The sequence below is a fragment of the Lithobates pipiens genome, unplaced genomic scaffold (genome assembly GCF_037356315.1).
Source record: "Lithobates pipiens isolate NorthernLeopardFrog02 unplaced genomic scaffold, aLitPip1_a1.2 Scaffold_8, whole genome shotgun sequence".
In the NCBI taxonomy this organism is placed as follows: domain Eukaryota; kingdom Metazoa; phylum Chordata; class Amphibia; order Anura; family Ranidae; genus Lithobates; species Lithobates pipiens.
Genome location: NW_027507903.1, coordinates 278,064,103 through 278,080,159, shown reverse-complemented (window position 1 = coordinate 278,080,159; position 16,057 = coordinate 278,064,103). Strand labels below are relative to the sequence as shown.

General features: G+C 39.4%; 1 protein-coding gene across 2 annotated transcripts in view; it reads left to right on the top strand.

Annotated features, from left to right (window-relative positions):
- The window catches only part of CFAP54 (cilia and flagella associated protein 54), a 538,848-nt gene that overhangs the window by 189,952 nt on the left and 332,839 nt on the right, over positions 1-16,057 (top strand). For both annotated transcript variants that reach the window (XM_077472059.1, XM_077472058.1), the window contains exons 23-26: positions 2,961-3,146; positions 7,428-7,567; positions 10,856-11,003; positions 14,679-14,834. In XM_077472059.1, coding sequence (XP_077328185.1) covers positions 2,961-3,146; positions 7,428-7,567; positions 10,856-11,003; positions 14,679-14,834 — 630 coding nt within the window. The remainder of the gene's footprint in view (positions 1-2,960; positions 3,147-7,427; positions 7,568-10,855; positions 11,004-14,678; positions 14,835-16,057) is intronic.

Sequence of the window (16,057 nt, the reverse complement as noted above, 5' to 3'; positions counted from 1 at the left end):
GCATGATCCCCTCCCTTTGGAGACTGAGCCACAGGGCTGTGTTCCAACATGATAATGACCCCAAACACACCTCCAAGATAACGAATGACTTGCTAAAGAAACTGAGGGTAAAGGTGATGGACTGGCCAAGCATGTCTCCAGACCTAAACCATAATGAGCATCTGAGGGGCATCCTCAAACGGAAGTTGGAGGAGCACAGGGTCTCTCACATCCACCAGCTCTGTGAGTGGAAGAGAACTCCAATGGCAACCTGTGAAGCTCTGGTGAACTCCATGCCCAAGAGGGTTAAGGCAGTGCTGGAAAATAATGGTGGCCACACAAAATATTGACGCTCGGTGCCCAATTTGGACATTTTCACTTAGGGGTGTACTCACTTTTGTTGCCAGCGGTTTAGACATTAATGGCTGTGTGCTGAATTATTTTGAGGGGGCAGCAAATGTACACTGTTATACAAGCTGTACACTCACTACTTTTCATTGTAGCAAAGTGTTATTTCTTCAGTGTTGTCACAAAAAAGATAAATACACTATATATATATATATATATATATATATATATACATATATTATATTTTATTATATAAAAGATATAATAAAATATTTACAAAAAATGTGAAGGGTGTACTCACTTTTGAGAGATATTGTACAAGCAATGTTTTGTCTTGATATACAAGTAGCGTCATGTCACAACTGAGTATAAAAGAGTAGAGTGGCGCTTCTAAGTGTAGCAATATAGTTACATTTAATGAAGGTACAACATTTAGGAACTCACATGGTTTATGATTAAAACAGGCACATCTAAGTATGCAGGCATCCAGAGAAAAGATGTCCACATAGACCATCCTCCTCACTGTCATTGACGTCGTCCCTTCCACGTTGCGCTCCGCGAGCAGTTCAAGCCTCACTTTCAGAAGCTCTACAGGAGGGTAGTCTTCCTGGTCACGATTGCAGACAGCTTTACGCCAGATGCCTGCATACTTAGGCCGCGTACACACGGGCGGATTGTCTGCCCAACTAAGTTCGTCAGACAATCCGACAGACAGTCCGTCCAACATTTGAATGAACGGACTTGACCACACACGATGAACAGACAGTCCGCTGAAAGCTTGCGCGATGACGTGTACAGCACGTACAACGGGACTAGAAAAACGGCGTCCAATACACTGCAATGCAACCTTCGGCCGTGTAAATCCTTTCTGAGCATGCGCCATACTTAGTCCGTCCAACTTGCCTACACACGAGCGGACTGTCCGCTGAAACCAAGTTTGGACGGACAAAACCAAGTTTGGACGGACAAAATTACGGAAATTCCGAAAGACTTAGTCCGTCAGACTGTCCGCTGAAAAAGTCCGCTGAAGCCCACACACGAGCGGATTGTCCGCTGAAACACGGTTCAGCGGACTAAGTTGGGCAGACAATCCGCCCGTGTGTACGCGGCCTTAGGCCGCGTACACACGCGCGGACTGTTCGCCCAACTTTGTCCGTCCAACAGTTTCGGCAAACAGTCCGCTCAAACTTAGCATGGACGGACATGGCCACACACGACGGACGAACAGTTTGCTGAAACCGTGCGCGATGACGTGAACGGCACGTACGGCGGGACGAAAAATACGTATACACTGCATTATAGCTTTCGGCGTGAAAATCCTTTCTGAGCATGCGCACAACTTTGTTTGACGAACAAGCCTACACACGGGCGGACTGTTCGCTGAAACAAGGTTTCAGCGGACAGTTTTTCGGAAATTCCGAAAAACCTTGTCCGTCCAACTGTCCGCTGAAACTGTCCGCTGAAAGCCCACACACGAGCGGACTGTCCGCCCAAACACTGTTCAGCGGACAAAGTTGGGCGAACAGTCCGCCCGTGTGTACGCGGCCTTAGAGTTGGCTCTTTTAATCATCAACCAAATGTTGTACCTTCACTAAATGTAACCATATTCCTACACTTAGAGGCGCCCTCTTCTATTTTATACTCTGTAGCTCCTGCTGATTTTTGCGTCTAATCCCCTTTCGGAGGTTTCTATTTGTGGATGAACATTTTATGGTTACACAACCCATCACATTGCTATAATCTTTTTATATGGACTAAAAACTGAAGGACTTATGAATAAATGGTTGTAGAAGGAATCCATTATTTCTTAACGGGAAATTCGCTTTGATATACAAGTGCTTTGGATTACAACCAAGGTTTTACTGTACAAGGCATTCTATTAATGGACAAGGGAAAATACCATCCTTTACCTGCCTGGCCTGCCCCCTTTTGCAAAGAATGCTTTGTATTCTGTGAACAGTATACAAGGCTTTTTGTGAATGGACAAGGCAATAGAAAATAGAGTGAGAGACATGGTACTTGCAGCACCAGAGGAAGAGCACTGCTCAGGGCTGTAAGAAACTAATACTTGTACTGTAACCAGCAGCCAATATAATAAACAACATTAAAGGTAAATTATTTCATGGGTGCCTATGGCAAAACATTGTTTTTATTGGAGCTCTACTTTAAGCTTAACTGATGCCGTGTAGCTGCAGTACCGGACAGTCAGGGCGGTTTCATAAAATGTGTGCTAACGTCACGTTTATGCATATATTTCCTCATTTAGCAATACATTATACTAAGTGGAGGCTTTACAATCATGAGTAAATATCATCCATTTTTCTGATGTGCTAAAAAAAAATGCACATGGCAAAATGTATTTTTTAGGCTTTTGCATTCATCGGGGTGGTTATGTTTTAACTGTGTTAATGCAGAATGCACTGACAGAGAAATAGGGGCATATTTAAAAATCCGTAACACATGTACCTGGAAAATGCACCTGCTCTTTAAGCTGAACTCCAGGCACAAAAACTCAGTGTAAATATTTTCATCAATAGCCACAAGCCGCTTGCTATGGGGGCACTTATGTCTGCTCGCTCCTCAGCCCCGTTTCTAAAGATTCCTAATGGTAATCTTTGTATATCTCTTCACAGGTTCCAGCAAATGGCAATAATTTATTGAAGGCTAGGTGCCTGAAAAAAAATGAGAGGTACATCTTTGCTGTAGCAGCATATTCAAGAGATGGACGTCTCATTGGGGATTCAGTTGGAGAAACCACTAAACCAATTCTTGCCTTTCCTCCTCTGTCTGTGCCTGCCACATGGGCCTACCTAGCACAGGTAAGTTTCATTAGTATAGATTAGATATGTATACAGTGAGTATAGAAAAGAATCACCACCCTTTAATATAATCACAATTTGTTGCTTTGCAGCCTGAAATAAAGACAGACACAGTTTTTGTTTTATCCAGTTGTATTTACTCAGTGCAACTTATAACATCCAAGTGAAAGATGTAACACCAACATGTCAGAAAAAAATCAAAAAATCAAAAACAGAATCACTGAGTTGGAGAAAGGGTCACCCTCCTTGTGTCAGTATTTTGTTGAACCACCTTTTGCTTTAATTACAGCCTTTAGAGCCCTTTCACACTGTGCCGCCTAGGGCGTCAGCGGTAAAGCCACGTTACCATCATTTTAGCGGTGCTATTCGGCCGCTAGCGGGGAGGTTTTAACCCCCCGCTAGTGGCTGAAAAGGGCTTAAATCCACCCGCAAAATGCCACTGCAGTGGCGTTTTGTCGGCGGTATAGCAGCGCTGGCCCATTGATTTCAATGAGGAGGAGCGGTGGAGGAGCAGTGGAGGACCGGTGAAGGAGCGTTGAGTTAACCGCTCCATCACTGCTCTAAAGAAGCTACTGGCAGGACTTTTTCTGACGCCCTGCCAGCGCACCGCTCCAGTGTGAAAGCCCGAGGGCTTTCACACTGGAGACAATGGAGCAGCTGTTTTAGGGAGGTTTGCAGTCACTATTTTTAACAGTATAGTGCCTGCAAAATGCCCAAAAGTGTGAAAGGGGTCTTACTCTGTTGGGATATGTCTCTACTAATTTTGCACATACTTTGCAATATTTGCCCACTCTCTTTGCAGAACTGCTCAAGTTCAGTTACATTTGATGGTGACCGTTTGTGGTCTGCAGTCTTCAAGTATTTTCACAGGTTTGGGCTCTGACTAGGCCGTGCAAGGGCATTCACCTTTTTTTCCTTCAACCACTGTGTGGTCATTTTTGCTGGTCATTGTCATGTTGGAAGGTAAACCTTCATCCCATTGACAACTTTCTGGCAGAGGACAGCAGATTTTTCCCATCTATTTTTCCTTCTATCTTGAAAAGTGCTGCAGTTCCTTCTTCACACCCCCATAACACGATAATACCACCTCCATGCTTTACTGTAGGAATGGTAGTATTTGGATGGTGAGCTGTATTGGATTTCCACCAGACATACCATTTGGTGTTGAGGCCAAATAATTTAATTTTAGTCTCATCTGCCTATAGCACCTTTTTCCATGTGGCCTTAGAGTCTTAAAGTTGCATTTTGGTAAAACTTTTTTCTTGCAACCCTCCTATACATGCCACATTTGTAAAGAATTGATAATGTTGTCGTATGACCACTCTGTCATAAATTCTTGCAACTGTTTCAGAGTTGCTGTAGGTCTCTTGGTAGCCTCTCCGACCAGCTTCCTCCTGGTACATTTATCCAGTTTGGAGTGGCATCCAGATCCAGGGGAGGGGTCTGTGTTGTACCAAATACCTTCCACTTCCTACTAATAGACTTCACTGTGCTTCTAGGCATTGATAAAGCCTCTGAAATTTTTTAAATATCCATCTCCTGACTTGTGCCTGTCCACAACTATATCCCAGAGTTCTTTTGACAGTGGTTTGCCATCCATAGTTAATTGTTTGCTTCAGTTGCAGTAGCAGGGACTGAAATGCTCCAGGAAAGCTCTTTTCATGCTGAGCTAATCAAAATGACCACAGCTAATCACATTTGAAAGTCAAATGGCTTTATGTGCCATTGAGAAGGTGATTGGCTACACCTGATTGAGTTTACAATTCATTTTTGGAAAGAGGGTAATCCTTTGAACTCAGCGATTCTGTTTACTTATTTATTTTTTTATGACATGTTGTTATATCTTTCACTTGGATGTTTAAAGTTGCACTGAGTAAATACAGCTGGATAAAACAAATACTGTTTCTGTCCATTTCAGGCTGCAAAGCAACAAAACATGATTATTTTAAAGGGAAGTGACTCTTTTCTATACCCAGTGTACACGCAACTGAATTCATGGTTGAAATACATGTATGCAAACGTTGTTCAGCCAGTCTTGTGGTCTCCCACCTTTGGCAAACTGCTCAGACAGGAAGATCACTCTAGTACTTCCAGTTCAGCTTTACTGCTTCCTACATCACCTCCCTTCTAATTGATTGGAAATAATGGCACTGATTCATTGGGGGTTATTTACAAAAGGCAAAACCGCTTTGCACCAAAAGTGCACTTGGAAGTGCAGTCGCTCTAAATCTAAGGGGCAGATCTGAAATGAGGGGAAGCTCTGCTGATTTTATCATCCAATCATGTGCAAGATAAAATGCTGTTTTTTATTTTCCTTACATGTCCCTCTCAGATCTACAGCGACTTTACTTCCAAGTGCACTTGCAGTGCAAAGTGGATTTTCCTTTAGTAAATAACCCCCATTCTCTAACAACAAGCTGGACGTGGAGAGGAATTTAGGAAGCTGTATAGCTGATGTAGGAAATAAGTGTATCTCAGGGGCACAACGGTAAGTGAATGGAAATGTTTTCAAAGTGAGGGGAAATCCACTCTTAGGCATCAGTCCTGGGAAATGGGGTCTAGATACAAGATTTCCTCTCACCTCTTGTTCTAGTGACACTCATAACAATATAGATGCACTAATTATTTTTGTTGCTGGCATTGGTCACCATGATGCAGAGGGAACAAAGACAGAAATGAAAACTTTACATGGGTTCTAACCCATGCCTACATTTCCAGAACAAAGATGTGAAATGAATTTACATGCATTCAGATGGGGATGTCCCCGCTCTCTCTCACTTAGCATGTTAGGACTTCCTGCTGGTTGTTTTTGCAAGTGGGTCTAGTGACCATTAAAAAGGCATCATGAATTCCCATGGAGTCCAGATATTGGTGTAAACAGCTGTTTAGCTGTGCTTTGAGGTATTTCAGATTATGAACATCATGACTATGTTTATATGTGACAGCCTTGTTAGTTGCTTTCATTTTAATGCTCTTAGATATCTTGCTGTAAATGGCTTTTTAATAGAGCACATACATTTTATTACCAAAAGTTTTGGGACACCTGCCTTTACACGCGCATGAACCTTATTGGCATCAGAGTCTTAGTTCGTAGGGTTCGATATCGAGCTGGCCCACCCTTTTCAGCTATAACAACTTCAACTCTTCTGGGTAAGATGTCCACAAGGTTTAGGAGTGTGTCTATAAGAATGTTTGACCATTCTTCCTGAAGCGCATTTGTGAGGTCAGGCACGTATGTTGGATGAGAAGGCCTGGCTTGCAGTCTCTGCTCTAATTTATCCCAAAGGTTTTCAGATTGAGGTGCAGGCCTATCAAGTTCCTCCACCCCAAACTCGCTTATCCATGTATTTATGGACCTTGCTTTGTGCACTGGTCCAAATCATTTGGTGGAGGGGGATTATGGTGTGGAGTTGTTTTTCTGGCGATAGGCTTGGCCTCTTAGTTCCAGTGCAGGGAACTTTTAATTAGTCAGCATACACATTTTGGACAATTTCATGCTCCCAACATTGCGGGAACAGTTTGGGAAAGGCCCCTTTCTGTTCCAACATGACTGTGCCCCAGTGCGCAAAGCATACATATGTTTATGAACTTTGCAGGTCAAAAAGTAGATATATGATTGCATTATGTTTATCACATATCGGTGTGTGTCTTTAGGTATTTTCAGTAAATATTTCTGATCTTGATCAAATTATCTTTATAACTTAGTCCCATGTAGATTTCAGCCAGTTAATGAAAGCTTTGGGTCCAGAAGAAAATGTCACTGACATTTGTAAAATATCCAAACAGAAAAACGTCATCACCGGGTAATGGTTCTTTAGAACTTCTCCGACAGAGGTTACATGATCCCACATAGAAATATTGATGCGTTTCAGCCCGGGTGGGCTTTAGTCATAACCAGTCATATAGTCATAGTCATATAGTATTTTTGAAAAATACTATAAGTGAACAAAAAGGGTTGTAAGAGACTAGTATATGCCAACAGCACATGTAAAAAAATGCCAATGACATTGCAAGGGGTAACACGTCAGCCAAAATGCTGCAAAAAATTGATACAATGCAATGACAAGTTATGAGAGATAGTTGTGATTCCTAATATGCCACATAAACAATTCTGTTCTGAAACATGTAAGCATTTTCAGCTTAAGATTGAATGTTAACAGAATCCTATTTCTAGAAATGTCCTAGACGTGTCTGGCTGTTGTTTAATTGTGCAGACGATTGTGAGTTTTCCTACAGTTCCAATCTGTTTTCAGCAATGAAATATTATTTTCATTTGTACAGAGCGCGTATCATGTTGGCAACTATAAAGTAGCTAAGAGGGCATGCTCCATGCTATGGAACTACTTTGTTTTGTCACCAGTTCCTTCATCTACTGATCTGGCTATATCACAAAACAGGGAAGGTTATATACATCAGACAAGGTAAGTAGCTACAAGAAATGTATCCGTTGATCCATTATTTTTATTTGCTGCCTTCTAATTTTAAATCATGAAAGGCCCTCATGTTATAGTAATCCCCCCCAGAAAACAGAAAAAAAAAGAGCTGAATAACTAGGTTGCAAGTGCTACTGTCTAAGTAGTATAAACAGTATTTAATGGTGCAGCGCAGAATTTAGAGCTGGTACCTCTGAGTCCTTAATGGAAAAGCAGGCATTTGGTTCAGGAAAACGCAGAGCTTCTGTGTGCCTCTATTTTTGTGACTTGTTCAAGCTGGCCTTTCAATTTGACCACTCATGCCACGTACACACGATCGGAATTCTCGTCGGAAAAAGGTCTGATGGTTTTCCCGATGGAATTCCGCTCAAGCTGTCTTGCCTACACACGGTCACACCAAATTCCGATCGTTTAGAACGCGGTGACGTACAACACGTAGGACGGGACTTGAAAAAGGAAGTTCAATAGCCAGTAGCCAATAGCTTCCATCTCGTAGTTGAATCTGAGCACGCGTGATTTTTGGAGTGTCAGAATTGCATACACACGATAGGAATGTCCGATAGAAAGTTTTTCCGTTGGGAAAATTGAGAACATGCTATCAATTTTTGGCTGGCTGAAATTCGGACAGCTAAATTCCGATGGAACATACACACGGTTGCATTTTCCGATGAAAAGCTCTCATCAGTCTTTTTCTGGCCGGAATTACGATCGTGTGTATGATCTATTTAGCATCAGTGTATCATCCCCTTCAGTATATACTGAACAAAAATTGGCAGATGTAAAGCTGAACACACATCTAACAATTTTTGCAATTAGCCAACACGCTGATAGAAAAAGGCTGAACAGATTGCTCCAGTCATATAAACGAGTTAGATGAAGGAATCTTTCTCACTGTGCTATTGTATTCTGACTTTGGGGTCTCCTCCCCCCTGATTGGCTGCAGTACCAATCAAACACAAATTTCCCAACAAGCCCATTCATGAAAAGCTGGTCGTTAGAATGGAAACAGCCATAGACAGATCAAAATTCATTTGGTCCCTGCTAAACCGGCCGAATTTCGAGCCATCTATAGCAAGGCTTATAAACACAGCTCTCCTATTCTCTAATTATTATGATTAAGTAATAAGGAATGTCCATAAATATCACTTGAAAATGGTTTTAGGCACTGGAGAAGGTGTTTATAAATTGTAAAGAAGCTGTGGTTTTAATATTTAGCAGTATGTTACTTTGTATATTTTCATGCCTATATACAGTGCCTTAAAAAAATATTCACCCCTCTTGGCATTTTCCGTGTTTTGTTGCCTCAAAACCTAGAATTAACATGGATTGTTTGAGGATTTGCATCATTTAATTTACAGAACATGCCCACAGCTTTGAAGATATTTTTTTTATTGTGAAGCAAACAACAAATAGGACGAAATAACAGAATGAGTCAATGTGCATAACTATTCACCCCCCTAAAGTCAATACTTTGTAGAGCCACAGCTCCAAGTCACTTTGGATAAGTCTCTTTGAGCTTGCTACATCTTACCACTGGTATTTTTGCCCATTACTCCTTGCAAAGTTGCTCCACCTCACTTGTGAACAGCAATCTTTAAGTCTGAGTACAGATTTTCTATTGGATTGAGGTCTGGACTTTGACTAAGCCATTCCAACACATTTATGCTTCCCCTTAAAGTGTTGCTTTAGCATTGTGTTTTGGGTCATTGTCCTGCTGGAATGTAACCTCCACCCTAGCCTCAGATCACACACAGAGTGGTACAGGTTTTGCTCAACAATATCCCTGTATTTAGCACTATCCATCTTTCCCTCAACTATGACCAGTTTTCCAGTCCTGACTGCTGGAAAAACAGGTGTTCTTTGTATGATGTGATGTGTAGCGTTTTCTTTGATGGCCAAATCTCATCAGACCAGAGCACCTTCCTCCATACAGTTTGAGAGTCTCCCACTTGCCTTTTCGCAAACACAAAACGTGCCATTTTGTTTTTTTCTGAAAGTAATGGTTTTCTTCTTGCCACCTTGCCATAAAGCCCAACTCTATGGAGCGTATGTTGTTGTCCTATGTACAGATACTCTAGTTTCTGCTGTGGAACTCTGCAGCTCCTCCAGGGTTACCTTAGGTCTCTGTGCTGCCTCTCTGATTAATGCTCTCCTTGCCTGGTCCGTGAGTTTTGGTGTGAGGCAGTCTCTTGGCTGGTTTGCTGTTGTGCCATGTTCTTTTCATTTGGTTATGAGATAGATTTGATGGTGCTCCTAGGGATCATCAGAGAATTTGATTTTTTTTTTATAACCTAACCCTGACTTGTACTTCTACAACATTGTCCCTTATTTGTTTGGAGAGTTCCTTTGTCTTCATAGTAGTTTTTGGTTAGTGGTGCCTCTTGCTTAGGTATTGCAGCCTCTGGGGCCTTTCCAAAAGGTGTGTATATGTACTGACAGATCATGTGACACTTAGATTGCACACAGGTCATTTCACTAATTATGTGACTTATGAAGGTAATTGGTGGCACCAGAGCTTTTTATGGGCTTCATAACAAAGGAGGTGAATACATACACACGTGCCAGTTATTTTTTTATTTCTGAAAAATAATTTTATATATATATATATATATATATATATATATAATTTTTTTTCTTCTAATTTTACTTTACCAACTTAGACTATTGTGTTCTGATCCATCACATATAATTCAGATTAAAAAAGACATTGAACTAAAGGCTGTAATGTAACAAAATAGGTAAAAAGCCAAGGGGGTGAATACTTTTGCAAGGCACTGTACCATCAACAAATGCATAGTTGTTGGTTACCTAGGGTAACCTCGTAGGATTTGACTGAACATTGTCACACAGAAATTAGAATTTGTTTTCTTACCAGTTGTTGAATACCTTTTGATGTATTTCCCTGGAAAACAACATATTATATTCTACATAGTATGCATGAAATAATAGATAATGCATAGATATTTCTAGCCACTCTGTCATGCATTTCTTATTTTTTTAAAAAGGGCTATTGAGGGTTTCCATGGTAACTATAATAGCCAATGTAGACCTGCTGTGTATATGGAAAATGAATAATTAGCACTTTGTTACTCTCAAGTAGAATGTTAGTCTTTGGTAATCTCTAACATCTTTCATCTTCTCTAGAAACTAATCAGCTTTGATAATCATGACGCAATTAGTATCATTATTAAAATAACATTTTATTTTTGTAATTCTTATTATATAAGCTTAAGTCTTTGATAAACCTGTGGATGTGACGCATATGCTTTCCCATAGTTTGTGTAATGACACCATATCAAAGTCTTCTCCCATACTGCTGCAACTATTCCTTGGAAGTATTTTTACAGTGAGTGAAATAAACATAAAAGAAGGAGCACTCTTTTGTGACTCGCTTTGTGATGGAGGTGTTCTTCTCAAGGGGCAAGTAAGTAATGAGTTAATAACTGTTATTAATGAGTACTGATTTACCGAATATTAATAAATATATATGAAAGGGAATGTGATACAGCTATATTATTGATGACTGAGATTAAAATTAATATAAGATAATTAATACTAGATCAGAAATGACCTTGGGTCCTTTGAAAATTATTGAAAAAAATATTCATTTTTATTCACAATAGTATAATTAATGTCAAAATCAAAGTAATAATGTTATGGGCATAATTGACTTTAACATAAAAATATAGATTGCAATGTCAGAAAATTAAGTGAATGCTTTTTCGAATTTAGAACTCCAGGAAATTTAAAAAGTCTGTTAACTGCAGTTAGTTTATTAATAAAAAAAATCATAAAAAGCATTTAAAATACTGAAAGTATAATTGCAATATACATGTCTTTTTTATTATCTTCCTACAATTCCCTGCACAGAAGAATAACGCTTGTAAAGCTAGGTTAACATTTGCAATGCACAGTACTCTCTGTCTAAAAGCATTACCCAATCCAAATGTCCAATTTCTTTATGGGGTATAATTATTAAGCAGTGGTTTAAATTGCACAGTGGTCTGCATTTTATAAATGGGCTGTAAAAAAGCGGTCCGCGGTGTACATCGTGGAGTATAACAGAGAGTGACAGTGTAATCTGCTCCCCATTATAAATATGCCCCTATATGATTATCTTTCACTGCACACTTTACGGATATTATTAAAAATTCTCACAATGTTCACGTTTCCAAGATCACTTTTCCAACGCCTACAGAAATAAAGATTAGTAATAACAAAACCTCAGTCAGGGGCACACCTTCCTTCTTGTTTGCTGCATATGAATAACATGGTCCTTGGTTGTCCAAGAAGTAGAGGCCTCCTGAAGCACTGGAATAACAAGCAATCTTTAAATCCTACAATAATTTGTCTCCCACACAGCTTTGATGCTCTAAAGCAGTGGTCATCAACCCTGTCCTCAGTGCCCACTAACATACCAGGTTTTATGTATTACCTTGGGGAGATGCAGACTAGAAAACTGCAATCACTGAGCAGCAAATTATATCACCTGTGATGTATTTCAGTTATCTTGCAAAACTGACCTCTTAGTGGGCCCCCAGGACAGGGTTGACGACCACTGCTCTAAAGGACAACTTTACGCATGCATCGTCCTCTATACAAGTGTGAGTAGTGTGACCAGATTTGCGTTTGCCTCCAAAATGCTCTATGCTGTAACCAAATCACTTCACCTACCAATGTGTTTTATTTGGAAAAAACAAGGTATCCCCCATTGGGAACGGGACTATGAGGGCAACAAGATTACCAAATAGGATTGTTTAAAATAGCATATTTTTATTGATACAAAAAGGAACGTATGAACATACACATGTGATATAGTGTCTGTGTAAAGACACATAAAAAGTACACCTTTCACTGTATAACCATGTTGAAAATACATATACTTTGTTGTCTCCAATGTACCCAACACGTTTCTGGTTTGAACACCTTTCCTTAGGGGTATTGGTAAGGAGATATGTATTCATTCAATGGTTCACTTGGAGTAGTGTACAGTCATGCACATGAGTAAAAACATGGACAAGATCAACCTGCCTTCGCTCGGGTGGGACAGGCATGAAGGGGCGTCAGCAGCGCCAGGTCACATGAACCCCCACAGAGGTCCCCAATATGGAAGCCACAAGTATGGGACACAAAGGTCTTGAAGATTCTGTGTCTTCTCAGTAAAATATATAGTCTGATATCATAGAGAAGTAATATGGTCTTGTATGTCAGCAGGTCCCCCTCATGGTAAACATCTCCCTAGCTAGAGTCCAAAGACTGAACATCCGTCTACGGTCCTCCTGGCTGTAGCACTTAATGAACCTGATTTATGCTCTGTTGTTAAAGAGACGACATGCCCACATATGTAGCAGGAAAACATGAATGTTTTATCAATATCAGTCAAAGACTATGATTTTTGTCCTTTTGAGTGTTTTATTACATATTCTTTATGACGACTACGTAGAATGTAAAGGATCAGTCCTTTCATTTCTAAAAATCTACTGAAAGTTCATGGAGACCTAAAGTAGAATTCCAGCTAAAGACCAACTAGGCTTAAAAATGTTTCCTCCCCCTCCTAATACCTATACTAACTAATCTATGTAAAAAAGATGTATATACTTACCTATTTTCAGCCGATTCAGTCCAGTCACATAATGTGTCTCTCTCTATCCCCCTGCAATCGCCTCTGACTGACTTGGGGATCACATGACAGGACCAGAGCAAGCTGAAAATAGGTAAGTATATACATCTTTTTTACAAAGGTTAGTTAGTATAAGAGGAAGGAGGGAGCATTTTTAAGACTAGCTAAGCTTTAGCTGGAATTCTACTTTAAAGTGGATCTTCACTGCATCTGATCACCACAAACCAACAATACTATTTGATTCATTTTTATTATTTAAAGCAAACTCCAACATTCCATCCATGTCCCTATGCTTTATTTTTTTGCAAAATCAATCACTTTGAAAATCAACCCCATAGCATTTCTGACCTTGGCTATCTTGAGTGGCTATCTTGAGCAAATGATTTATGAAGCACCAGGAAGTAACTGAATTTAGGTAAAAAAAATGTTTAAAACATGTAAATATGATATACTTTCCTATCTATTTACTAATGCTAGCAGCATAAGGATTAAAATGAATAATGAATGTTGATTGGGAGAGGGAAGTTCCATTTTCGGTTCCTGTGAACAGGAGGTGCTGCAATTGGAAGGGAACATCCAAGACCCCCAGGTGTATGGAGATGGAAGCAGAGAAAACTTGCTGTTGGAGTGTTCAAGACATTTTAAAAGCAAGGGTCTGACTTACCACCAGGCCACCAGGCACCATTTATAATTAAAATGCCACTGTTAGGTGGACTTGACCTTCAATATTAGAACTGTAAACAATGGTGTAAGAACTTCCATTAAATAATGGGAAAAAATGGTAGCAATTCAATATAACCTACTGTGTTCAGATTAGTTGGGTAATTTCACCCCACTAGAATGAAAATTAAATGATTAATGCCATTTGCCTGCAAATGTGTTGTAAATGCCTTTATAAAAGTGCTCTGATGGCACCACTTTATTACGCTTCTGCCCAACATTTCCTTACAATGTAATAGTCATATCCCCAAATAACACTTTATATTGTTTTCACAACATTCTGGATGTCAGTAGGGCATACAAGGACTATGCAGCTGCTTAATGTTCCATTGACCGAAGAGTATTATGCTCAGCCAACTTGAAAATAAAAATTTATTGCTGCAAACCTCTCTAGGAAAAAACAACAAAAATAAAACAAAACTTGTGTTGTGAGGTAATGGGGATTATGGAATCTAAGAAGCGAAACAGTTGACCAAATTGGTAGTGAATGGAGTATAACCAAGGAGCAAACCATAGTAATTCTTCACTGCACATTAGAAGGTTATTATTGAAATAACTCTCTTGAAGAGACAACCACAACAGGCAATTTGGAAAATCAAAGTTTATATAATCCACAAAGGGAAATATATGTATTACAAATTGATTTGCAGGAAACAGAGTTTATAAAAGTATTTACATTTAGATTGGCAGAACCCTTTAGTATAAGATTTTACAGAAATATCTGCTCCACTGAGCTAAATATCTGTTTGTTATCTTTAGCTTTGTCGGATAGCTGAATGCGAAAGATTGTTAGTGGCTCTTGATGTTAGTACCTTGCTGAGCGATGCCAACTATGCCCTTCAAGCTGTTGTTCAATGCTATGGTCTGATTGCTCCAGTAATCTATCACAGAATCCCTTCTGTTCCAGTAGTGCAGGTAAGCAGAAATGTACCCATACAAATTCATTACAGCCATGATAAGCAATCATTTATATTTATGTTTTTAAACAAAACAAGTCATTCAGATACAAGCAATAATGATTGATCCGGTCTGATGTAAATGTACCTATTAATATTAGAGAGGTCTGTTGTGAAGCTTCAAATCACACATAAGTAGTCAGCACCGAGTGTGGTGCCACACAGTGGGTGAATGAAGCCATTCTGTGCAAGAGAGATCCTATTGCTCTCTAATTAGACACCCGTCATTTGTTAAACTAACCAAGTTCCAAAAACCTTTTCGTTTCTTGTATATTATGCGGTCATATTTGTATTAGCCTTTACCCTTTTAATTACAATTTTGTTTGTACATCTCCTATTGTTAAGCACTATGGGTTATTTACATTGGATCTTATGATTTATGTTTTGTGGTAACGTATATACTTACTTTTCAGTGCTGATTTATTTCTGATATGTAAAGGTTGAAAATTTGAAAGTATATGTATAGATTTAATAAACAGCTAAAACATTGCCAACAGTAGATATGCCTACGGATCTTTTATCTGTCTTTTTGTCATTTTTCACTGGGCTTCTTTTTCCCCTTGCAATTCAGATGCTGATGTCTTTTCTTTAATCTTAGCAATCAATAAAGCTCATGGTGTTTGAGTTATGTTATTGGGATTTAGTCTTAAATTGATGTCTTGGATTGATTGACTACGCTATCCATAAATATGAGGTGACCATTGTCTGATACCATGGATACGATCATATTTGTTTGGCAATTAGACAGTGGAAGGGGGGAGTAACTGCAAAACATAAAATAGAGTTGGTCAAAAAACGAGATTGGGATTTTTTTCCACCTTCTCATGGTATCCTACTTTACCTATGGAAAGAAACCTGCATCTATGTTTATGACAGAAAAAACAATTACACGTTTTATAGATATACATATCTGAAAGATACAGTAATTCAGTGTCCATGATAATATCCACTACGCCTGCAAGAAACACTATAAATGAGTATAGTTTGATTTCCCAGGCAAGGGCCATAGGAGAATATGTGTATGGTGCTTGAAAGTACAGGGACCATCGAGGGACATAGGAATTGTAGAAATTCTTAAATGGTTGGTTATACTGCCACTTCCAGGACATTAACAAGCAAAAAAATTTTAAGGCAGCCTTCGTATAACCCTGCCTCCAATTATCATGCCTCTGTTTTTTGCTT